General features: G+C 55.4%; 2 protein-coding genes across 2 annotated transcripts in view; both read right to left on the minus strand.

The window, feature by feature from the left end:
• Positions 1–2974, minus strand: part of LMBRD2 (LMBR1 domain containing 2) — an 18793-nt gene extending 15819 nt beyond the window's left edge. Inside the window, exon 1 of the mRNA XM_075330269.1 lies at positions 2912–2974. Within this exon, the coding sequence (XP_075186384.1) occupies positions 2912–2974 (63 nt within the window). The remainder of the gene's footprint in view (positions 1–2911) is intronic.
• A 158-nt stretch (positions 2975–3132) lies between these two features.
• The window catches only part of LOC142256680 (G-protein coupled receptor-associated protein LMBRD2-like), a 51652-nt gene continuing 30002 nt past the window's right edge, over positions 3133–24782 (minus strand). Inside the window, exons 8-14 of the mRNA XM_075328505.1 lie at positions 9019–9132; positions 8247–8430; positions 7787–7968; positions 5034–5167; positions 4419–4524; positions 4236–4333; positions 3133–3238 (exon numbers count right to left, since the gene is read on the minus strand). Of these exons, the coding sequence (XP_075184620.1) occupies positions 3169–3238; positions 4236–4333; positions 4419–4524; positions 5034–5167; positions 7787–7968; positions 8247–8430; positions 9019–9132 (888 nt within the window). The 3' untranslated portion in view covers positions 3133–3168. The remainder of the gene's footprint in view (positions 3239–4235; positions 4334–4418; positions 4525–5033; positions 5168–7786; positions 7969–8246; positions 8431–9018; positions 9133–24782) is intronic.

Genomic DNA, 24782 nt, shown 5'->3' on the forward strand with positions numbered 1-24782 from the left:
CAGCGCGCGATACCCAGAGAGAGAGAGAGAGAGAGAGAGACAGCGCGCGATACCCAGAGAGAGAGAGAGAGAGAGACAGCGCGCGATACCCAGAGAGAGAGACAGCGCGCGATACCCAGAGAGAGAGAGACAGCGCGCGATACCCAGAGAGAGAGAGAGAGAGAGAGAGACAGCGCGCGATACCCAGAGAGAGAGAGAGAGAGAGAGAGAGAGAGAGAGAGACAGCGCGCGATACCCAGAGAGAGAGAGAGAGAGAGAGACAGCGCGCGATACCCAGAGAGAGAGAGAGAGAGAGAGAGAGAGAGACAGCGCGCGATACCCAGAGAGAGAGACAGCGCGCGATACCCAGAGAGAGAGAGAGAGAGACAGCGCGCGATACCCAGAGAGAGAGAGAGAGAGAGAGAGAGAGAGACAGCGCGCGATACCCAGAGAGAGAGAGAGAGAGAGAGAGAGAGAGAGAGAGAGACAGCGCGCGATACCCAGAGAGAGAGAGAGAGAGAGAGAGAGAGAGAGAGACAGCGCGCGATACCCAGAGAGAGAGAGAGAGAGAGAGACAGCGCGCGATACCCAGAGAGAGAGAGAGAGAGAGAGACAGCGCGCGATACCCAGAGAGAGAGAGAGAGAGAGAGAGACAGCGCGCGATACCAGAGAGAGAGAGAGAGAGAGAGAGACAGCGCGCGATACCCAGAGAGAGAGAGAGAGACAGCGCGCGATACCCAGAGAGAGAGAGAGAGAGAGAGAGACAGCGCGCGATACCCAGAGAGAGAGAGAGAGAGAGAGAGAGAGAGAGACAGCGCGCTATACCCAGAGAGAGAGAGAGAGAGACAGCGCGCGATACCCAGAGAGAGAGAGAGAGAGAGACAGCGCGCGATACCCAGAGAGAGAGAGAGAGAGACAGCGCGCGATACCCAGAGAGAGAGAGAGAGACAGCGCGCGATACCCAGAGAGAGAGAGAGAGAGACAGCGCGCGATACCCAGAGAGAGAGAGAGAGACGCGCGACGATACCCAGAGAGAGAGAGAGACAGCGCGCGATACCCAGAGAGAGAGAGAGAGACAGCGCGCCGATACCCAGAGAGAGAGAGAGCGCGCACGATACCCAGAGAGAGAGCGCGCACGATACCCAGAGAGAGAGCGCGCACGATACCCAGAGAGAGAGCGCGCACGATACCCAGAGAGAGAGCGCGCACGATACCCAGAGAGAGAGCGCGCACGATACCCAGAGAGAGAGCGCGCACGATACCCAGAGAGAGAGCGCGCACGATACCCAGAGAGAGAGCGCGCACGATACCCAGAGAGAGCGCGCACGATACCCAGAGAGAGAGCGCGCACGATACCCAGAGAGAGAGACAGCGCGCACGATACCCAGAGAGAGAGCGCGCACGATACCCAGAGAGAGAGCGCGCACGATACCCAGAGAGAGAGAGAGAGACAGCGCGCGATACCCAGAGAGAGAGAGAGAGAGAGAGCGCGCGATACCCAGAGAGAGAGCGCGCACGATACCCAGAGAGAGAGCGCGCACGATACCCAGAGAGAGAGCGCGCACGATACCCAGAGAGAGAGCGCGCACGATACCCAGAGAGAGAGCGCGCACGATACCCAGAGAGAGAGCGCGCACGATACCCAGAGAGAGAGCGCGCACGATACCCAGAGAGAGAGCGCGCACGATACCCAGAGAGAGAGCGCGCACGATACCCAGAGAGAGAGCGCGCACGATACCCAGAGAGAGAGCGCGCACGATACCCAGAGAGAGAGCGCGCACGATACCCAGAGAGAGAGCGCGCACGATACCCAGAGAGAGAGCGCGCACGATACCCAGAGAGAGAGCGCGCACGATACCCAGAGAGAGAGCGCGCACGATACCCAGAGAGAGAGCGCGCAAGATACCCAGAGAGAGAGCGCGCACGATACCCAGAGAGAGAGCGCGCACGATACCCAGAGAGAGAGCGCGCACGATACCCAGAGAGAGAGCGCGCACGATACCCAGAGAGAGCGCGCACGATACCCAGAGAGAGAGCGCGCACGATACCCAGAGAGAGAGCGCGCACGATACCCAGAGAGAGAGCGCGCACGATACCCAGAGAGAGAGCGCGCACGATACCCAGAGAGAGAGCGCGCACGATACCCAGAGAGAGAGCGCGCACGATACCCAGAGAGAGAGCGCGCACGATACCCAGAGAGAGAGCGCGCACGATACCCAGAGAGAGAGCGCGCACGATACCCAGAGAGAGAGCGCGCACGATACCCAGAGAGAGAGCGCGCACGATACCCAGAGAGAGAGCGCGCACGATACCCAGAGAGAGAGCGCGCACGATACCCAGAGAGAGAGCGCGCACGATACCCAGAGAGAGAGCGCGCACGATACCCAGAGAGAGAGCGCGCACGATACCCAGAGAGAGAGCGCGCACGATACCCAGAGAGAGAGCGCGAGAATGAAAGATTGAGCAAGAGTGCAAGAGAGTGAGAGCGATTTTGTCCCCAGACCACTTGTTAGGGGCTTCCGGAAAAATGCTCGAGTTTCCCATTGACTTCCATTATTCTCAGTACTCGAGCGCGTCCGAGGGTTCGAGCTGCACATTTACATACTTTTTGTTCCAATATTATTAAACTACATTTTTTTTTTTTTTTTTTTTTATTAATTCTTTACATGATTTTTCGGTTTTGTTAGCGTCGGGGGGTGCACAACCTTTTCTGGTCCGAGGACCACACTGGACAACTTTCAATAGCTGTGATAAACCTTAAAGGGATGTTCTTGTTTGAGAGGTCTATGTTATATCAAAAGTATACGCAGGGGTCCATTACTGGGAGTGTGGATTGCTCCCCCCCCACCCCCGTACCCAATTCAGTACTCTACGAGGATGAGGAGACCCTGCACACAGGTAACAGCGAGGGAATGGAGGCAGTAGCACACACCGGAGATCGGACCATATAACTGCTGTGGGACAGCGCCATCAAAACAGCTGTGATCGGAGTCATCAATCGTTACAGGGAGAAGTCAGCTGTGTAAAACAGCCAGCGCCCGCACTATACAAAGCGTGTGCGCCCCATCCTGCTCCCTGTTGCTGACGGACATGTACATCAGGGTGTGAAATAAATGACACAGACGCTAAATCATTTCACTTCTGAGCACGTACCTCTCCTGATCAGCTCCTTCCCCCTCGTCGGTCAGGTCAGACGTCATGTCGTTGTCCCCCATGAAACTGCTGAAACCCGAGTAGGTTCAAGCAGCGTGTCCCCAAACTGCGGAGAGGAATTCATGGAGACAAAAAAAAAAAATCACACCGGGCCTCTCAGCATCAGTCACCCCCAAAAGAAGTCACTAAGGGGGGCTCTGACGGACGGCTTCCCGGACCGCCGCTCATCTCTAATGCTGGATTTTTTTTATTAACCCCCTCTCCAGTAACATCCGCCGTATAGGTACTGTGGATGCAACCACTAACTGTAGAGCGGAGCCTGATCCATACGGCGGGCTGGTGAGCTCCGATCCCAAAGGATGCCTCTGCTGATCGTCACCAGCACTCACACTGTGCACTGCAATGTTACATTTTTGCAGCGTATTGTATAGGAGATCAAGATACCAAAAGGTTACGGGGGGCTAAGACTTGGTGCCTCGTCCTGACTGCCTGGTGCCCTCCATATTTCAGCTTCATGGTCGCCTGTACGGGGGGTGGGGGGGTATCTGAAGGCTGAACCCACACTGTCAAGGGAGGAATTTGGGAGAAGACTGCTAATGGAGTCTTCGTTTGGGATATCCAGAGATGGTGCCGTATTAGCTATTTATAGCAGAGCCGATATTAATGTATCAGACAATGAATACATGAGACATGTTCTCCTTGAGCCAGCATCACCAACTGAACTCGTGTATTGGAAGACACCCAATTATACAGAAAAGCTACTTCGGCCTTGAAGCTAAACAGGGAGTTCTCCACGCCTTAATTTCTCACAGCATCTTGTAAAACACATCTTTGTTCCTTGCATATTCTGTGTGAACATTACTGATAAGACTTTTACTCATCATTAAAAGACTTCCATCGTTTTTACATCTGTTCACTTATCCTTGGTAACCCCTTCACGACTATACAGCATTGAATTATATTATAGATCTGTTCAATTACTACATAGACAGACAGATTATAATACAACTACATCTACATTTTGATTATTTACATACACAGATATTCTGATTACGTTTAAACAAACAAACTACAGCTCAGGCGACCTCCACAACACTTCGTACCTGAAATACGTGGCGATGCAGAGAATGACCACCAGCATGGGGTAATAGATGTAGAACCCACCGGCGATCACCGGCAGGACTTTTAGGGATCCCATAATCTGCGGACAAGAAGAAAAACAAAAAAGAGGTGAGAAGGATTGTAACACGGATCTGTCACCGGTCAGGACCCGGTGCTGCACTTACTGACGTGTACGCCGTCTGCTCCGCGTTCTGGTGGGATATTGACCCGTCCATGTGCGTCAGACCCAAGAAATTCAGGCACAATGGAGGCGTCAGCCGGCAAAACAGCCTGAGGGAGAAAGGTCAGAGCGTTATTTACCGGGTTGGGGCATGTGCCTGTTTTTTTTTATTCCCTCATTGCAGAGACCCGCCCCACTGATCCCAAGAAAGACGTGGGAGCCCAAGTTACCTTGTGTGAATGGTGCAACAGTGAGCGTGTGCAACCAACACTCCCATACATCGCACATGCTCACTACTATCACTACTAATGGTTTTTCGTCCCCTACTTCTAAGGGCCAAGGGCGGGGCGACGGCGTGCAGGCCCGAGGGCGGGCGACGGCGTGCAGGCCCGAGGGCGGGCGACGGCGTGCAGGCCCGAGGGCGGGCGACGGCGTGCAGGCCCGAGGGCGGGCGACGGCGTGCAGGCCCGAGGGCGGGCGACGGCGTGCAGGCCCGAGGGCGGGCGACGGCGTGCAGGCCCGAGGGCGGGCGACGGCGTGCAGGCCCGAGGGCGGGCGACGGCGTGCAGGCCCGAGGGCGGGCGACGGCGTGCAGGCCGAGAACAGGCAGCATACTTACATCCCACTGAACAATAGGCTGTAATGATCCGTTTGATGATGGGAGGCAAAATAGTAATAGTTAAATACCCGGATCCTGAAGACTGTGGAATATACACAGATGCTCAAGAAGAATATGGTGAGGAAGCAGGCCACCTGAGAGAAGCAAGGACACAACATGGAGGTCATTACTACAACACAGAGCTGCGTACAACACACATGTAACAGTATCATAAGCCCCATACACACTACAGGAAAATGGGCTCAAGAAACAATCAGTCCACCGCCAAAAATATTTCTGACCACATAGGAAAATAATGGATGTTTGATTTCTTTGTCAGCTAATGATGGAGCCACACTGCAGATCATCACCTGGAAGAAAAAAATCCAAACCGCCCGACTGATGCTCTGAATAGATTTCTGGGAAAGGGAAAACGTACGATTGTTTGCTATACAAACCGTTTCTTTGAGGGGGGAGGGGGGGCAGGAACCATGGGGTATACGCTGTCACCAGGATGACGACATTTTTCTCTTTTAGGTTGGGAAACAGTAGAATGGTCTCTGTCACTAACACATACAGACAAGAGCACAGGGCTGAAGCGGTGGCACTGGATCCTCTCTGGTCTTGATGGCAGGACCATATACAGTGATGCAGTCTGCGATCAGGTGCGGGGGGTGGACAGCCCTAGACCTAGTCTTCTGACTGCTCATCCACCAAAGAATGGCACATTGTATGGAGCAAAGACAGAATTAATTGACCCAGAGAGGCTGGCTCCAGGAACCTCACTGCGTCCTCGCTGGCTCCCGACATCCTCCTACCCTCTAGTTAATCACACTCAACTGGAACAATTTAGCACGCTTTTATGGCTCTTCCCTCCAGTCAATCAGTCATGTGCATTTTTCGGGCCTGCTCACTCCCCTCTTCTCCTGCACTGCAGATGATGAAACTCCTTCCTTCCATTGAGACGTCACCATTCCTGCAGCCCATCCCCCATCTACGGGGGGGGAAAATTTACTGCCCTGCTCCAATGGACCATGTCTAATCTTACCACAAGCTGGACCCCAGGCGTCTCCAGTAATAAGTCTACCCCGGGGACTGATGCAGGGTTTCCCCAGAAGCCCCCCTCCACCTCGGGGTCACCGACTTGCCCCCGCTTGGCACCACTGCAGCTCACCCTCCATCTCCTGAGCACCCCTCATCCCATCCCAGTGGATACTCCTCCAGCATCAGAAGTTCCCGTCTTCTGTCCGGACATTTTTATGGTACGAGGTATTTTTTACATCCACAGTTGCGAGTCTGGGCAGATAGGCTCTACAGGCCGATGTGGGTTTCCCTGCAGGCACATAGCCTAATTTTTCACTTATTCCATCCAGAAGGACTGCTTTAGGATGACCCATGTTTCCGCTGTCCTCCAATGAAGCAACCAAGAAAGAAGGATTTTTGTGTACTCACCGTAAAATCTCTTTGTCCGAGTCTTTATTGGGGGACACAGGACCGTGGCTGTCCCCCCTCCCCAATAAAACGAGAGAGAAAAGGAGATCTCTGGTACTCACCATAAAGCGTCTTTCTCGCTGCCTTCACAGCTGCCATCCTTACGGCCCTATGGAATTATTATTTCCATTTCTGCGTACGTCTTATTGCTCTATTCTGCCCTTCTTAGTTGTTGTATTGCTTCTCGCACGGCTTCCTCCCTACCTGGTTTACCCCATTGTCTGCAGGTGGTGTAGATTGCAGGGGAGGAGAGGACTTTTGCAATTCTTAGTGTCAGCCTCCAGGTGGCAGCAGTGTACCCCGATGGTTCCTGGTGTCACTCAATGAAATTCATGGCAAATAGACATTACGGTGAGTAGCAAAAATCCACTTTTTCCTTTCCCTCTTTTCAGGAGCAATAACGTTTTCTCTGTCGCTTCATTGGGGGACACACAGGAAACCATGGGTCATGGGGGGGGCCCGCTTTATATATAGTTCAGAGCCCCCTCTCCAACTACACAGGGTGGGTCCCGCTTATTCACAGATCAATCACTCCCTGGGTATTTTTCCTACCCACAGCGTGGCCTCCCTGCTCGATCAGCCCCCTCCGGACCCCCTTCGATTCTCATTCCAGCTCGTCTGTGATTTTACAAAAGTAATGTAACCCCGCGCCATTGCAGCCTTTCTCCTCCGGCCGGTCCACGCCCCCTCCAGCGTCCCGGCCTATCCCCACTCGTCGTCTGTGCGCCCTTCCAGGCCACGCCCCCCCGCTCTGTTACCTGCTCGAGCAGGTTTTTCAAATCTAGCCTGCCTCTATTAACCCCTCGCGCGGGCTCAACTCTCACTTTCTGACGTAATTTCCTGGCGCCAACCCACGGCGCGCGTCATCCATCTGCTCATCTCCACGGGCCCGAGCGGAGTGATTGATCTGTGAATAAGCGGGACCCACCCTGTGTAGTTGGAGAGGGAGCTCTGAACTATATATAAAGCGCCCCCCCCCCCTCCCCTTGACTCATGGTGTCCTGTGTCCCCCAATGAAGGCTCCGAGAAAGCTTTTACGGTGAGTACCCAAAATCTTATTTTCCTTTGAAGCCCAGCCTACATCTAGGCTTCACAGGAGCCCCAACATGGCAATAACTGGAGATCAAATTTTGACATTGTGACCTTAAGTGAAAGTTAAATGTTTGGAAAACCCAATAAATAAACCTAAATAATAAGACAGAGACCTGCAGATTTCCCGTAGTTGATACTATTCCCTTGCCAGTGGCACTGTGGTGCCGTGTACCATTCATTTATCTCCTTACCTCAATATAAATATAGTTGTAGGTTCTTTCGGCTTGTTGTATGAACACAGCGAAGAGCGACAGGACCGGCTGTGTGCTGAAGAACGTGCACTCCGACCACACGACTACAGCGGAGAATAGAGCCAGGATGACGGCCAAGATGCGGGAACACCAGGGGCGCAGCAAGCACTCCCAGTACCACTCTGTGTGGACAAAAAAAAAATAGCAAAACAGGAAAAAAAAAACAAAAAAACGTAGGAAACCTTTCATCTTTTCGCGCCACGTAACGTACGGTTACGTCACAAGTCGGGTGCCGGAGCGTGGAGTGGACGAGATGACATCGACCTGTAATGGCAGCGACCAGAGCTGAAGTACACGCAAGTGAAAGCTAAACCAGGACCAGGCGCACTGGCGGGTTTTGTTTTTTACAGTGTTCGTCGTGCAGAGAAGACATGCTCAGGGCATGGAGGAGAGCACATACCGGCGGCCGGGGTGTAGAAGTGCCTGGTGGTCCAGCTCTCCGGCTCCACAGGGGGGAAGGTGTGTACGAACTGTCTGGTGGCGCTGGTCTCGTTCTTTGCAACGTCCTCCAGGTGAAAGGCCTGTTCTAGGAGCATCCGCCACTGGACCTGGGTGCGGTTATGTCTCTGCACCGCGTAGATCACCTGTGAGTAAAGGAGATAAACACGGCAATAATAGCGGGTGTTAATGGCAAGTGTGACCCCCTACGAGGGGCTGCGCAGAGGTCTGGTGGACCCCCGACGAGGGGCCGCGCAGAGGTCTGGTGGACCCCCGACGAGGGGCCGCGCAGAGGTCTGGTGGACCAGGGGCCGCGCAGAGGTTGGATTGAATCAAAACTTCTTGCAAAGTTGTTTTTTTTAAGTTTTGATTTAAAGGGGGTCATCAATATCATATAGGAAAGGGTCCAGTTCCCAGCAGTGCTCGGTGGCCGTGCCTTGCAGCTCAGACACCTATCTGATATTTGGTGCTGTTGTGAGGTAAACAATGATGGGAACGCAGGATTTACTACATTGAAATTAAATAGCTAATCTGTGGGGTCCGAGAGTCAGACTACCACCACGAATACGCTAACAGAGCCTCTGCGGAGCCCACTGAAGTCTATAGGGTCCATCAGGGTTAGTCTGTGTCCGCCATGTGTCAGATCCGTTCCTTGCAGGAGTTTTGTTATTCTGCTGCGGTCACAGAAGAGGAGGAAAAGCTGAGCTCAGGACGCAGTGTGAACCCGGCCCTACCTGCTTATGGAGCTTTACCAGCGTCTTCTCACTTGGATAGTTGATGTTTTTTTCTTCAAAGTCTTCGTAGTCGTCCATGTTTCTCCCCATTTTCTCTTGGTACTCGGTGGGACACTGGAAAGACACAAATGTGAAAAACGAAGGGAATTTTGTTTACTTACCGTAAATTCCTTTTCTTCTAGCTCCTATTGGGAGACCCAGACAATTGGGTGTATAGCTTCTGCCTCCGGAGGCCACACAAAGTATTACACTTTAAAAAGTGTAACCCCTCCCCTCTGCTATACACCCTCCCGTGCATCACGGGCTCATCAGTTTTGGTGCCAAAGCAGGAAGGAGGAAACTTATAAATTGGTCTAAGGTAAATTCAATCCGAAGGATGTTCGGAGAACTGAAACCATGACCCAAAAGAACAATTCAACATGAACAACATGTGTACACAAAAGAACAACCAGCCCGAAGGGAACAGGGGCGGGTGCTGGGTCTCCCAATAGGAGCTAGAAGAAAAGGAATTTCTCTATCGTTTCATTGGGGGACACAGGACCATGGGTTATGCTGCTGTCACTAGGAGGCTGACACTAAGTAGACATGAAAAGTTAGCTCCTCCCTAGCAGTATACACCCCGAGCCGGAGGCGGGCTCAGATCAGTTTTTAGCTTAGTGTCGTAGGAGGCTGATGTGGGCCGTCTCGGCCCCCTCAGCCACTTGCTTTTTTGCGTTTTTCCTCTTATTTTGGCGCCGCTCATCGCTCTCATACCTGTCTTTTTTCTCTATGCAGGTATTTTCGTCACTCTTACTCCGCAGCCCTGTCGGTACCACTCCCCAGGGTCGCAGGGGTTTGAGATCTTGGGCCCTCTCCCCCGTCCGCCCCCGCTGGTACCACTCCCGGGGGTGTTCGTGTGGGCAGGTTTGTCGTGGGCACCCCTGATTCGCCCGGAGGTATCACCCCAATGGGCCTACAGGGGCATTCAGCAGGGATGGATTATTGTAAGCGAGCTATGTTTTGATGGGCCCTCACCGCTGCTCTCTGCTGCTGGGGACGTCTTCCCCCATCATGAGGTCCACTTCCCTGCTTTTTACACGCTCTCTCCCGGAGTCTGCAGTCTCCTAGAGCGAGGGCACCGTTCACAGGCAGGGGCTGGGTGCCCTGCCTGCACCGTTTCCACCGCTGGTCTCCGCCGCCGAGTCAGGTAGGACCGTTCCCTCTCCCTGCCCTCCTCCTCGGCCGGCCCCTAACTTTAGTCCCCGGTCTCGGCCTAGCCGCGCTTGCACCTTAGCCACGCCCCCCGCCGCAGCGCTGTGACCGCGTTTGTCTGGCCCAGCCTCCCCACACCCTGCAGCCCCCTGGCTGATGGTGAGGGCGGTTACTTTCGTTTTCTTCACGCCGAATCGACGCTCCTCCCCCAGCCTGCTCCAGCGTCCCCTCGCCATATTGCTGTTTCTCTGAAGCTGTAGCGCCGGCGTTTTCCATATAGCACCGCATCTCTGGTAGCTCCATCCTCCAGGATCCCTCTGCTGGACTGGTGGGCGGCACACAGGACCGGGGTAAGCTCTGCTCCTCAGGAGCAACCCTCACTAGGCAGCGTTTTTCCCTTAATTTAGGGACGAGTTAACCCTCTCCTGTCTCCTTCCTAGCAGCACCAGGGAGAGTTTATCCTTTTCACCATGCCTAATACTAAGTCCACCCGTCCCAAGCAGGCCCCCTTTGCCTTATTCTTTGCATGCTCCTCCTGCAAAACCAAGTTTTCCCAAGGCCAGGACGCGCCACTATGCTCCGTCTGCTCTGATAACGCGCAGCACCTGCAGGACCCCTCAGCCGACGCTACTGAGACCGCAGCGCCAGATGCCACAGGCCCCTGCGTCCCGCCTCCCCCCGCATGGCTAGCGTCTCTGTCCCAGTCCGTAGAGTCCCTCTCTGAGGCTTCCCGGACCATCGCGCAAGCACTGCGCCTGCTGCCGTCGCTTACCCAGACGCCCGCAGACCCGACGCTACCGCCGCCGGAGCAAGTAAGCCCCGTTGCAGGGACCTCCTCGGCTGCGCAGAAGCGTACCCGTAAGGTCTCGTCTTCAGACTCTTCGCAGGTTTCACCTTCACCACCAGGTCCGTCCCATCATTCCTCCAGGGAACCTTCCGACTGCTCCGATGATGAGGACGATGCAGCACCTCTGCAGGACGCTGAGCAGGCGGCTGATATTCGGCGTATGGTGAATAGCCTGGTGGAGGCAGTGAACCAGACCCTAAAGGTACAAGTAGACCCTGTCTCCTCTCAGAGCACCCAGGTCTCGTTTAAGCGGATGAGGCGGCCCCAGAGCACTTTCAGCGGACATCCGGAATTTGCCGACTTGCTGCGCACCCACAGACAGCAGCCAGACAAGGTATTTACCAGCAGCAGGTACATTAATCTACACTATCCTTTTCCAGAGGATCTTAAAAAGGACTGGGCGGGCTCTCCTGTGGTCGACCCCCCAATCTCCCGCCTATCCTCTCACCCAGTCCTTCCACTCACTGACGGTACGTCCCTCAAAGATCCCACGGACCGTACTATTGACAGGTTGGCCCGTTCCGCCTTCGAGGCGGCGGGCACTTCCCTCTCACCAGCCTTTGCCTCGGTTTGGGTCGCGAAGGCACTGATGTCCTGGGTGGACACGCTACGCTGCGGACTCCGAGCAGTTTCTGCCAATCCGGATCTGGTCCTCATCTCCTCGCAGATTACCCTCGCAGGTGAGTACCTGCTCAACGCAGCCCTGGCATCTGCCAATTGCGCGGCCCAGGCCGCCAGCAACAACGTGGCCATCCGCCGAACACTCTGGCTCCGTTCCTGGAACGCGGACGCGGCCTCTAAGAAGTCGCTGACTTCTCTGCCTTTCCTGGGGGAACGTCTTTTTGGAGAGAGACTGGACAAGTTGATCTCCGATGCAACGGGGGGAAAGAGTACATCTCTCCCCCAACTGCGCCCCAAGCGCATCCTGAATCGGCGCCCCGCCTCTCGTTTTCGCCCCTTTCGCAGTTTCAATGCCCCTCCCCAAGCCCGAAAAAGCCGCTCTCCCCCGAGAGACAGGCGGACCCCGTCATTCAAGACCAATCCAAACTGGCGTTCACGCCCCCGCCAGCCCACGAAGTCTTCTTCTGCTTTCCGCCGACGCTCCTCCAAGTGACTCGCGGTCGGCGCGCTCCAGCGCCGGACTAGTGGGAGGACGTCTGTTGCGCTTCCAGCATGTGTGGATCCCCCTGACCGCGGATGCCTGGGTCAGGGAGATCATCACATCTGGCTACAAGATCGAATTCGACTCAAGGCCGCCGAATCGTTTTTTCCTTTCCCGTCCTCCCGAAGCTCCCGCACGAGCGCGTGCGTTTTTTCACGCCGTAGACTCCCTCCTCCAAGCCGGAGTCGTGGTGCCAGTTCCCCCCGCAGAACGTTTCAGAGGGTTCTATTCCAACATTTTCGTGGTCCCCAAGAAAGACGGGTCCGCCCGCCCCGTCCTCGACCTAAAGCTGCTAAACAGGTCGGTGAGGTCGCGGCCGTTTCGAATGGAGTCACTCCGCTCCGTGATCGCGTCCATGGAGATCGGCGAGTTCCTGGCATCGCTGGATATTCGGGACGCCTATCTTCACATACCTATAGCCACCTCTCACCAACAGTTCCTCCGCTTCGCGATAGCGGAGGATCACTTCCAGTTCACGGCTCTTCCTTTCGGCCTCGCATCCGCTCCCAGGGTCTTCACGAAGATCATGGCGGCGGCCATGTCCGTCCTCCATTCCAGGGGTGTCATGGTCATCCCGTACTTGGACGATATGCTCATCAAAGGCTCGTCGTTCAAGGATTGTCGTCTGGGGGTTCAGGTCACGATCGACACCCTCTCCCGGTTAGGGTGGCTGATCAACCGAAAGAAGTCCTCTCTGACCCCGGGCCGGCGGATCACCTTTTTAGGCATGGTATTCGATACCACCCAAGGTCGGGTCTTCCTCACACAGGAGAAGATTTCCTCTCTGCAACAAGGCATCCGCGTTCTCCAGCGCCAGCGCCAAGTTTCCATCAGGTTCGGCATGCGAGTCCTCGGGCGTATGGTAGCGGCAATGGAAGCCGTTCCCTTTGCGCAGTTCCACCTCCGGCCCCTCCAACTAGCCTTGCTGAAGGAATGGGACAGGTCTCCCTTTTCCCTGGACCGCAGGATCCTTCTTTCGCCAGAGACCCGCCACTCACTCAGCTGGTGGAGCAATCAACGCAATCTCACATCAGGAAGGTCATTCCTTCCGCTCCACTGGAAAATAGTGACCACCGATGCCAGTCTCCAGGGCTGGGGAGCCGTGTTCCGCCATCACACAGCTCAGGGCCGTTGGACGCCGCGGGAGAGCTCTCTCCCGATCAACATTCTGGAGATAAGGGCCATTCGGCTAGCCTTGCAGCAGTTTCGGCACCTAGTTCAGGGTTGCCCGGTCAGGATCCAGTCGGACAATGCGACGGCGGTGGCGTACATCAACCACCAAGGAGGCACAAAAAGTGCCGGGGCGATGCGAGAAGTCAGGAAGATTTTGCATTGGGCAGAGCGTCATCACTCTCTGATCTCAGCGGTCCACATCCCGGGCGTGGACAATTGGGCGGCGGACTTCCTCAGCAGGGAAGGCCTCGCGTCCGGCGAATGATCTCTCAATCAGGAAGTCTTCAACCAGATCTGCGGCAGATGGGGCGTGCCAGATGTAGACCTAATGGCCTCCAGGTTCAACCGTCAGGTACCGCAATTCGTAGCGCGGTGCCGTGACAGCTTGGCTTTAGGAGTCGACGCACTCACCCTACCATGGGGCCAGTTCAGTCTCCCGTACATCTTCCCTCCACTTCCTCTAATTCCGAGGGTCCTCAAGAAGATCAAGGCGGAAGGAATACCAGTAATCCTGGTGGCTCCGGACTGGCCCAGGCGAGCATGGTTCGCAGAACTCACTCAGCTCCTCGCAGACACTCCTTGGCGCCTTCCAGACCGTCACGATCTTCTTCAGCAGGGACCCCTTTTCCATCAGAGTTCAAGGGTGCTAAGTTTGACGGCCTGGCCATTGAATCCTGGGTTCTAGCTCAGGCTGGTTTCGCTCCAAGAGTGATACAAACAATGATTAAGGCCAGGAAGCCTTCTTCTTCAAAGATTTATTACCGCACGTGGAAAGTCTTCTTCAGGTGGTGCGAAGAGAACAACGTTTCTTCTCCCCTCGCCTTCTCTCTTCCTTCACTATTGGCATTCTTACAGTCAGGCCTAGATGCGGGTCTCTCGCTAGCCACACTGAAAGGCCAGGTTTCGGCTTTGGCAATTCTTTTTCAGAAGCCACTGGCCTCTCGCCCGCAGGTTAAGACCTTCATCCAAGGAGTTGCCCACCTAGCCCCGCCTTATCGTCGCCCTCTAGAACCGTGGGACCTTAATCTAGTCCTAGGGTCCCTTCAGGGTCCTCCATTCGAGCCTCTGCGAGATTCTTCCCTTTCTCACCTATCTTGGAAGGTAGTGTTCCTCGTTGCCGTCACTTCTATTCGAAGGACGTCAGAACTGGCAGCTCTTTCTTGTCGTGCACACTTTCTGGTTTTTCACCAGGATAAAGTGGTTCTCCGGCCAGATCCCTCCTTCCTTCTGAAGGTGGTCTCCCCGTTTCATCTAAATGAAGAAATTGTCCTTCCGTCCTTTTGTCCTGGACCCTCCCACAGCTTGGAGAGGTCCCTGCACACCCTGGACCTAGTGCGCGCCCTTAGAATCTACATCTCCAGGACCGCGCCGTTCCGTAAGTCGGATGGTCTGTTTGTCCTTCCTTCGGGCCCCAAGAGGGGTGAGGCGGCATCCAAGGCCACAATTGCCAGATGGATCCGTTCCGCCATATCTGAGGCTTATCGGATTCGGGACAAGTCTCCGCCTCGGGGGGTAAGGGCTCACTCTACCCGAGCGGTGGGAGCCTCTTGGGCGATTAGGCATCAGGCGTCGGCCGATCAGGTCTGCAAGGCCGCCACTTGGTCTAGTCTGCACACCTTTACCAGATTCTACCAAGTTCACACTCAAGCATCGGCAGATGCGGCTTTTGGGAGAAAGGTTTTGCAGGCGGCAGTTGCGCACCTGTAATAGGGTGACAACATTCAGTCGTAGTGTATGCCCGCCGGGGGAGGTCGTTGTTTTTTTTTTGGTTTTTTCTTCCCTGCGGCGGTGCTTCGGTATTCCCACCCAGGGACTGCTTTTGGACGTCCCATGGTCCTGTGTCCCCCAATGAAACGATAGAGAAAGAAGGATTTTTGTGTACTCACCGTAAAATCTCTTTCTCTGAGTCTTCATTGGGGGACACAGCACCCACCCTGCTTGGTTCCTTGGTTTTTTTCATTGCATTTGCCTGCCATTTTCATGGTCTTATGTTCATGGACCACCTGTTCGCACGGCTGCATTAAGTTAGTTGTAACTTTGTTTTATGTATGGTGATTTGGGTACTCCTCCTACTGCTTCTGCACAAACTGATCTGAGCCCGCCTCCGGCTCGGGGTGTATACTGCTAGGGAGGAGCTAACTTTTCATGTCTACTTAGTGTCAGCCTCCTAGTGACAGCAGCATAACCCATGGTCCTGTGTCCCCCAATGAAGACTCAGAGAAAGAGATTTTACGGTGAGTACACAAAAATCCTTCTTTACGGTAAGTAAACAAAATTCCCTTCTTCTTTGTCGCTCCATTGGGAGACCCAGACAATTGGGATGTCCAAAAGCAATCCCTGGGTGGGTAAAAGAATACCTCGATAAAAAGAGCCGAAAAACGGCCCCCTCTTACAGGTGGGCAACTGCCGCCTGAAGGACTCGCCTACCTAGGCTGGCATCTGCCGAATCATCGGCATGCACCTGATAGTGTTTCGTGAAAGTGTGCAGACTCGACCAGGTAGCCGCCTGACACACCTGCTGAGCCGTAGACTGGTGTCGCAATGCCCAGGAAGCACCGACGGCTCTGGTAGAATGGGCTTTCAGCCCTGCAGGAATCGGAAGCCCAAAAGAACGGTAGGCTTCAAGAATCGGTTCCTTGATCCACCGAGCCAAGGTTGACTTGAAAACCTGAAATCCCTTACTCTGGCCCGCGATAAAGACAAGAGCGCATCGGGCCGGCGCAGGGGCGCCGTGCGAGAAATGTAGAGCCGGAGTGCTCTCACCAGATCTAATAAATGCAAATCCTTTTCACATTGGTGAACTGGATGCGGACCCAAAGAGAGTAAGAAGATATCCTGATTGAGATGAAACGGGGATACCTTAGGGAGAAAGTCCGGGACCGGACGTAGAACCACCTTATCCTGGTGAGACACCAGGAGGGGGGCTTAGCCTGACCGCGCTGCTAGCTCAGACACTCCTTTGAGTGATGTGACTGCCACTAGGAAGGCTACCTTTTGCGAAAGGCGAGATAGAGAGATCCCGCATCGGCTCGAAAAGTGACTTCTGAAGAGTCGTCAGCACCCTGATAAGATCCGAGGGTGCTAACGGACGCTTGTAAGGTGGGACTATGTGGCCAACCCCCTGCAGGAACGTGCGGACCTGCGGAAGCCTGGCTAGACGCTTTTGAAAAAAAAACACGGAAAGCGCCGATACTTGTCCCTTGAGAGAGCCGAGAGACAAACCATTGTCCATTCCAGATTGAAGGAAAGAAGAAAAGTGGGCAAGGCAAACGGCCAGGGAGTAAACCCTGAGTCAGAGCACCAGGATAAGAAGATCCTCCAAGTCCTGTGATAGATCTTGGCGGACGTTGGTTTCCTGGCCTGTCTCATGATGGCAATGACGTCTGGAGATATCCCTGATGACGCTAGGAGCCAGGACTCAATGGCCACACAGTCAGGTTTAGGGCCGCAGAATTCAGAAATGGCCCTTGAGACAGCAAGTCTGGTTCGGTCTGGGAGTGCCCACGGTTGATCCACCGTGAGGTGCCACAGATCCGGGTACCACGATCACCTCGGCCAGTCTGGGCGACGAGGATGGCGCGGCGACAGTCTGACCTGATCTTGCGTAACTCTCTGGGCAGTAGTGCCAGAGGAGGAAATACATAAGGCAGTCGAAACTGCGACCAGTCCTGAAGTAGCGCGTCTGCCGCTAGAGCTCTGTGATCCGTGGACCGAGCCATGTATGCCGGGACTTTGTTGTTGTGCCGAGACGCCATTAGATCGACGTCCGGCGTTCCCCAGCGGCAACAGATCTCTAGAAACACGTCCGGGTGAAGAGACCATTCCCCTGCGTTCATGCCCTGGCGACTGAGAAAATCTGCTTCCCAGTTTTCTACGCCCGGGATGTGAACTGCGGAGATGGTGTAGGCTGTGGCTTCCGCCCACAGCAGAATCCGCCGAACTTCTCGGAAGGCTTGACGACTGCGTGTGCCGCCCTGGTGGTTGATGTACGCAACCGCCGTGGCGATGTCCGACTGAATTCGGATCTGCCTGCCCTCCAGCCACCGCTGGAACGCCTTTAGGGCTAGATACACTGCCCTTATCCAGAACATTGATCTGAAGGGAGGACTCTGTCAGAGTCCAGGCTCTCTGAGCCGAGTGGTGGAGGAAGATCGCTCCCCACCCTGACCGACTCGCGTCCAATTGTGACCACAGCCCCGGCTGGGGGCCGGAAGGATTTTCCCTTCGCCCAGGAAGTGGAAAGAAAGAGAGACGTTCTTGTCTAGGGACGTCGACCTCCTGTCACATTTGTGGTGTCCGATAGAAGCGGACGCAGACGAAACTGCGCAAGGGAACTGCCTCCCTTTTTTGCCACCATCTTCCTTAGAAAGTGCATGAGGCGCCTCAAGGGGTGTGACTGGGCCCGAAGGAGAGAGTGCACCCCTGCCTGTAGTGAACGCTGATTATGCAGCGGAAGCTTCACTATCACTGAGAGAGTATGAAACTCCATCCCGAGGTAAGTCAGAGATTGGGTCGGTGTCAGTTTTCAGTTTTGATCACCGAGTGGCTCTGAGAGTGTAGGACCGCCACCACTACTGCCATGACCTGGTGAAGACCCGTGGGGCTGTTTCCATGCCGAAGGCAGTGCCCCGAACTGAAGGTGTTCGTCCCCGATGGCGAAACGCAGGAAACGTTGAGGCTCTGGTGCAATCGGCACATGGAGATAAGCATCCCTGATGTCGATTGATGCTAGGAAGTCTCCTTGTGCCATCGAGGCGATAACAAAGCGGAGAGATTCTGTCCGGAACCGTCAGGTTCTCACATGTCTGTTGAGCAGTGTGAAGTCCAGAACGGGGCGGAATGATCCGTCCTTTCTTGGTACCACGAACAAGCTGGAGTAAAAACCGCGACTACGTTCTTGAAGGGGAACGGGTAACGCAACTCCTCCTGCCGTCAGAGTGTTCACCGCCTGAAAACGTGCATCAGCTCGCTCGGAGGGCGGAGATGTTGTGAAGAAACGAGTCGGAGGACGAGAGCTGAACTCTATCCTGTAACCGTGAGACAGAATGTCTCTCATCCAACGGTCTTGGACATGTGGAGACCGCTCCCCTGACCTGGATCGCCATGCAGAAGAGTTTCTCTGGCTCTTCTGTAGCCTGTTGGACGATGAGATGGAGACCTAGCTGAGGGTGCTAAGGTCTCTTTGGTATGGGCTGGGTAAGCACGAGTCCATTCCTTTGGAATGCTCAATCGATTCATCCAATTGTGCGCCAAACAATCGGTCGCCAGAAAATGGCAAACCGGACAAGAGCTTCTTGGAAGCAGAGACTGCCTTCCATTCTCGTAGCCACATGGCCCTGCGGACTGCCACCGGATTGGCGGATGCTACCGCTGTACGGCAAGCAGAGTCCAGGACAGCATTCATGGCGTATGATGAAAAAACCGACGCCTGGGACGTCGAAGACGCTAATTGCGGAGCAGAGCATGACCGAATTAATCTCAGACAGAGCAGCTGAGATAGCCTGGAGTGCCCACACTGCTGCAAAGGCTGGGGCAACGGACGCGCCTATGGCTTCATAGATGGATTTCATTAGGAGCTCAATCTGCCTGTCCGTGGCATTCTTGAGCGTTGAACCGTCAGCCACTGCTACTACGGATCTAGCCGCCCGTCTAGAGACTGGAGGGCCACCTTGGAACACTGAGCCCAACCCTTAACCACGTCAGAGGGGAAGGGATAACGTGTGTTATTAATGCGTTTAGTAAAAACGCTTGTCCGGGAAGCCCTGAGCTTCTGGACAGCATCTCTGAAGCATTGAGAGCCACGTCCGGACAGAGTCCTGGGCTGCGACCTCCGCCTCATCCTCTAGAGAGTCCTCAAGCTGAGACTCTTGATGAAGACGGGGAAGATTCTAAGCAAGCCCGCTTAGCCGGTCTGGGACTGCAGTCCGTGCCGGAGTCCCCCACGTAATAAGTAGACCAGGAGCCCGCTGCGTCGCGGACCGAGCGGGGCCTGTGAGCGATCCCGCAGTGCCCGGGGCCTGTGTAAGGGGCCGGTCTGGGCTGCAAGCTTCTAGTATCTTAGAAGACCATATGTCCATAGACTGAGCCCTGGATTGTGAAAGTGACCCAGAGAGTTTTTCAGCAAAAGCTGCAAACTCTGTCTCTGCCGTCTGGACAGGGGACGCCGGCGGTTCTACCCGGGCCGAGTCCAACCAGTGCCCCAGGCTCCGCTGAGCGAGTGCCACATGGCCAGAGCAATGCTCACAGTGATCACTGAGTATGTACCGCCGAACTGTGACGATGCATACAATATTATATATATATATATATATATATATATATACAGTTCAGCACTCTAGGTGGCCCAGCCCGATGGGAAGAAGCCACCTGGCTTACCGACCGCTCAAGCAGTGTGTGCTGCTTAAAAACATGGCTGTCGGCGTTTACAGGGGAAGAGTGTAACCCCTCCAGGGGGCCGTGGGCGTAACCCCAAAAGTGCGGGAATCTGGAGTCCCGGAGTGAAAAGTGAGGGGGGCGGAGGACAGCCAAGTGTGCTCCAGCCCTCACTGTCGGCGTCAGACCGACCGTCCCGCCCCTCCCCCTGACTGGCAGGTCCGGGGGCGGGAGTTTAAGGCACTAGGCCGCAAAAGCCGGGGGCTAAAGTTAAAAACCTCGGCCGGCCAGCAGGCGCGGTAGTCCCGTACTACCCCCGCAGTCGCCTCCAAGTCTGAGGCCAAGGTGCTCCATGCACCGTCCCCGAGGGGACACTGAGTACCTGTGCGGGGATCTGTGCCGTAGATGATTAGTGAGGGGGGCGGAGGACAGCCCAGTCTGCTCCAGCCCTCACTGTCGGCGTCAGCCCGACCGTCCCGCCCTTCCCCCTGACTGGCAGGTCCGGAGGCGGGAGTTTAAGGCACTAGGCCGCAAAAGCCAGGGGATAAAGTTGAAAACCGCGGCCGGCCAGCAGGCACGGTCGGCGCGGTAGAACCGTACCAACCCCGCAATCGCTGCCAAGTCTAAGTCCAAGGTGCTGCATGCACCGTCCCTAAGGGGACACTGAGTACCTGTGCGGGGATCTGTGCCATAGAGTGAATAGTGAGGGGGGCGGAGGACAGCCAAGTGTGCTCCAGCCCTCACTGTCGGCGTCCGACCGACCGTCCCGCCCTACCCCCTGACTGGCAGGGCCGGGGGCGGGAGTTTAAGGCACTAGGCCGCAAAAGCCGGGGACTAAAGTTAAAACCGCGGCCGGCAAGCAGGCGCGGTCGGCGCGGTAGTCCCGGCGTCATACCAATCCCTGCAGTCGCTGCAGCGTCTGAGGTCCAGGTGCTCTATGCACCGTCCCCAAGGGGACACAGAGTACCTGTAGATGCAGGGCCCTGTCCCTGATGATACTCAGTCTCCTGTCCGTCAGATTCCCTCAGGGGCTGCGGAGGGAGCCCGGTCCCATGCCTGGATGACCGGATAGGATCCCACTTCTCCCAGAGCCCCTAAGGGATGGGGAAGGAAAACGGCATGTGGCTCCTGCCTGTGTACCCGCAATGGGTACCTCAACCTTAACAACACCGCCGACTCAGTGGGGTGAGAAGGGAGCATGCCGGGGGCCCTGTGAGGGGCCCTCTTTTCTTCCATCCGATAAAATCAGCAGCTGCTGCTGGCTAAAATGGGAGCATGAGTGCATGTGTGCCTCCTTCAACACAAAGCATAAAACTGATGAGCCCGTGATGCACGGGAGGGTGTATAGCAGAGGGGAGGGGTTACACTTTTTAAAGTGTAATACTTTGTGTGGCCTCCGGAGGCAGAAGCTATACACCCAATTGTCTGGGTCTCCCAATGGAGCGACAAAGAAAAATCATTTTAAGAGTCCAGTTAAAAAGAGTAAGCGCTCATCCAGTCAAAGCCCACTCCATCCCCCGACCACCCGGCGTCAAAGCCCACTCCGTCTCCCGCCCACCCGGCGTCAAAGCCCACTCCGTCCCCCGCCCACCCGGCGTCAAAGCCCACTCCGTCCCCCGCCCACCCGGCGTCAAAGCCCACTCCGTCCCCCGCCCGCCCGGCGTCAAAGCCCACTCCGTCCCCCGCCCACCCGGCGTCAAAGCCCACTCCGTCCCCCGCCCACCCGGCGTCAAAGCCCACTTCGTCCCCCGCCCACCCGGCGTCAAAGCCCACTCCGTCCCCTGCCCACCCGGACCCACAGCCCAAGCCCACCCGACGCCACAGCCACTCCGGACAAAGCCTGACAGCCCCTTGGCCCCCACCCACTCCGCCCGACAGCCATTCGGCTTCCCCCCATCCAGGCCGACAGCCCCTTGGCCTCCGCCTGCCTGACAGCTGCAGCTTGTACTGAGCAGTGTGAGATTTAAGCAGCCATAGTGAGGCCGGACACGGATGAGCTGCCTGTCAGGCGTGGTAGGTGGAGATCGAGTGTTAACAAATGAGGTGGATTTTCATGCAAACCACATGAGTCTCGTCAGATCCATTTAATAATTTATACAATTTTTGGGGGGAAAATCTGATTTCTCTATCGTTTCATTGGGGGACACAGGACCATGGGTTATGCTGCTGTCACTAGGAGGCTGACACTAAGTAAACAGAAAAAGTTAGCTCCTCCCCAGCAGTATAACCCCTGAGCCGGAGGCGGGCTCAATCAGTTTTTTGCTTAGTGTCGTAGGAGGCTGATGTGGGCCGACTGGGCCCCCTTCAGCCACTTGATTTTTTGCGTATATTTTTTCATTTTTTCTCTCGGCGACGCTCGTCGCTCTCATCTGTTGGAATTCTCTTTTCTTTTTCGCTCCTAATTGGGAGACCCAGACAGTGGGTGTATAGCTACTGCCTCTGGAGGCCGCACAAAGAACTACACTTAAAAGTGTAAGGCCCCTCCCCTTCTGGCTATACACCCTCCCGTAGGAGTACGGATTCCTCAGTTTTAGCTTTGTGCGCAAGGAGGTCAGACACGCACGCATAGCTCCATTGTTTTTAGTCAGCAGCAGCTGCTGACTATGTCGGATGGAAGAAAAGAGGGTCTATACAGACTCCCAGCATGCTCCCTTCTCACCCCACTTATGTCGGAGGTGTTTGTAAGGTTGAGGTACCCATTGCGGGTACGGCGGCAGGAGCCCACATGCTGATTCCTTCCCCATCCCTTTTTACAGGGCTCTGGGTGAAGTGGGATTTACCGGTCTCCAGGCACTGAGACCGGGCTCCATCTACAGCCCCTGGAGAAGATGCTGGATGGAGCGGAGTACGTCAGGGACATGGCCCTGCTTCCTTAAGGTACTCTGTGTCCCCGTGCATTTGGCGCTCACACCGCAGCATGCTGGGTGTTGTAGTGCGCCGGGGGACGTCAGCGCTGCGGCGCCTGTGCCATGGCCTCATTCAGCTTAGCTGAAGCAGGCACACTTATGGGATCGGCCGCGCCGGCCGCTGGGACTGCGGCACGGCTGGCACTTGTAGTGCGCCGGGGACTTCAGCGCGGCCTGCGCTTTTACGGCGGCCGCGCTGATAACTACAGTCCCCGGCTTTTTGCGGCCTGTTTCCGTTCGTTCCCGCCCCCGGACCTGCCAGTCAGGAGAGGGGCGGGACGCTGCCCACGTCTAGGACTCGGTCGCGCCGGCCGCTGGAACAGCGGCGCGGCTGGCACTTGTAGTGCGCCGGGGACTTCAGCGCGGCCCGCGCTTTTACGGCGGCCGCGCTGATAACTCGAGTCCCCGGCTTTTGCGGCCTGCTTTCGTTCGTTCCCGCCCCCAGACCTGCCAGTCAGGAGAGGGGCGGGACGCTGGCCAGTGCATCAGCGCTGAGGGCTGGAGTCGTTTTTACATACTCCAGCCCTCACAGTCAGCACAGAGGGGACACTGTTCCCGCACTTTTGTTTGGGAACTCCCACGGACCGCCCCTCTCCACACAAGCCGGCAGCCATTCTTGCCAGACACGCTGCGCTGCAGAGGGGAGCCGGGGAGACCCAGACAAGGCATTTTGCAGCCTCTTACCCGCTGTTCAGCGGGCGGTAAGCAGCCCTCAGGGCTCACCCCCTCTTGTGCTCGTAGTATTCTTAGTATTTTGTTGCTACAAATACTCTGTACTGCATAGCGCTGGTCGCCCTTTTGGCTATAGACTCTCTCACATGCAGAGAGCCAGCAGCATGTCGCCCGTAAAACGCAAGGGTGCCAAAGCACAGACATTATATGCTTCCTGCACCGCATGTGGGACTTTTCTACCGGCAGGCTCCACGGACCCCCATTGTGTGCAGTGCTCGGCCCCTGCGGCGCTTGCACAGTCGGGACCTCTGCTGGACGTGTCCCAGGGTGTACCACCTGTGAATGCTGTCCAGGTGACAGGAACTGAGTTTGCAGCTTTTGCTGACAGAATGTCTCTCACTATGTCACAAATTCTTGACACATTGCGAGCTAGGCCTGTACTTCAGACCACGGACACTGTGCATGTATTGCCCCCTGGTCCCCCTCAGCTCCTAGCTCCGGGACGGGCATCTACACCTCAGGGTGAAGACTCTGACTCGGACGATGGCCCCGGGCAGCCTAAGCGGGCTCGTTATGACGGGCCTTCACATTCATCTCAATGGTCTGGATCCCAGCGGGATGAATCTATGGGTGATGAGGCGGACGTAACTGATCAGGATTCTGATCCTGGGACCGCTCTCAATCTAGATACACCAGATGGTGACGCCATAGTTAATGATCTTATATTTAACATCAATAAGATGTTGAATATTTCCCCACCAGCTCCTCCTGTAGAGGAGTCAGCTTCGCAGCACGAGAGAATCCATTTCAGATACCCTAAGCGTACATTAAGCACTTTTCTGGACCACGCTGACTTCAGAGACGCAATCCAGAAACCCCACGCTTATCCTGAAAGGCGTTTTCCTAAACGACTTAAAGATACACGCTACCCTTTTCCCTCTGAAGTGGTCAAGGGTTGGACCCAGTGTCCAAAAGTGGATCCTCCAATTTCCAGGCTTGCAGCTAGATCCTTGGTTGCTGTTGAAGATGGAGCGGCACTTAAAGATGCCACTGACAGGCAGATGGAGCTCTGGCTGAAATCCATCTATGAAGCGATTGGAGCGTCATTAGCGCCTTCTTTTGCGGCCGTATGGGCACTCCAAGCTATCACGGCCGGGCTTGCGCGAGTCGACTCAGTCACACGTGCATTTGCCCCGCAGGTAGCACCATTGACCTCGCAAATGGCGGCATTCGCGTCGTACGCGATTAATGCTGTTCTGGACGCTACAAGCCGCACGGCAGTGGCGTCAGCCAACTCAGTTGTTTTGCGTAGGGCTCTGTGGTTGAGACATTGGAAAGCAGATTCTCATTCCAAGAAGTGCTTAACCAATTTGCCTTTTTCTCGTGATCGATTGTTTGGAGAGCGTTTGGATGAAATCATCAAACACTCCAAGGGTAAGGA

This window comes from Anomaloglossus baeobatrachus, chromosome 1, assembly GCF_048569485.1.
Source record: "Anomaloglossus baeobatrachus isolate aAnoBae1 chromosome 1, aAnoBae1.hap1, whole genome shotgun sequence".
NCBI lineage: Eukaryota > Metazoa > Chordata > Amphibia > Anura > Aromobatidae > Anomaloglossus > Anomaloglossus baeobatrachus.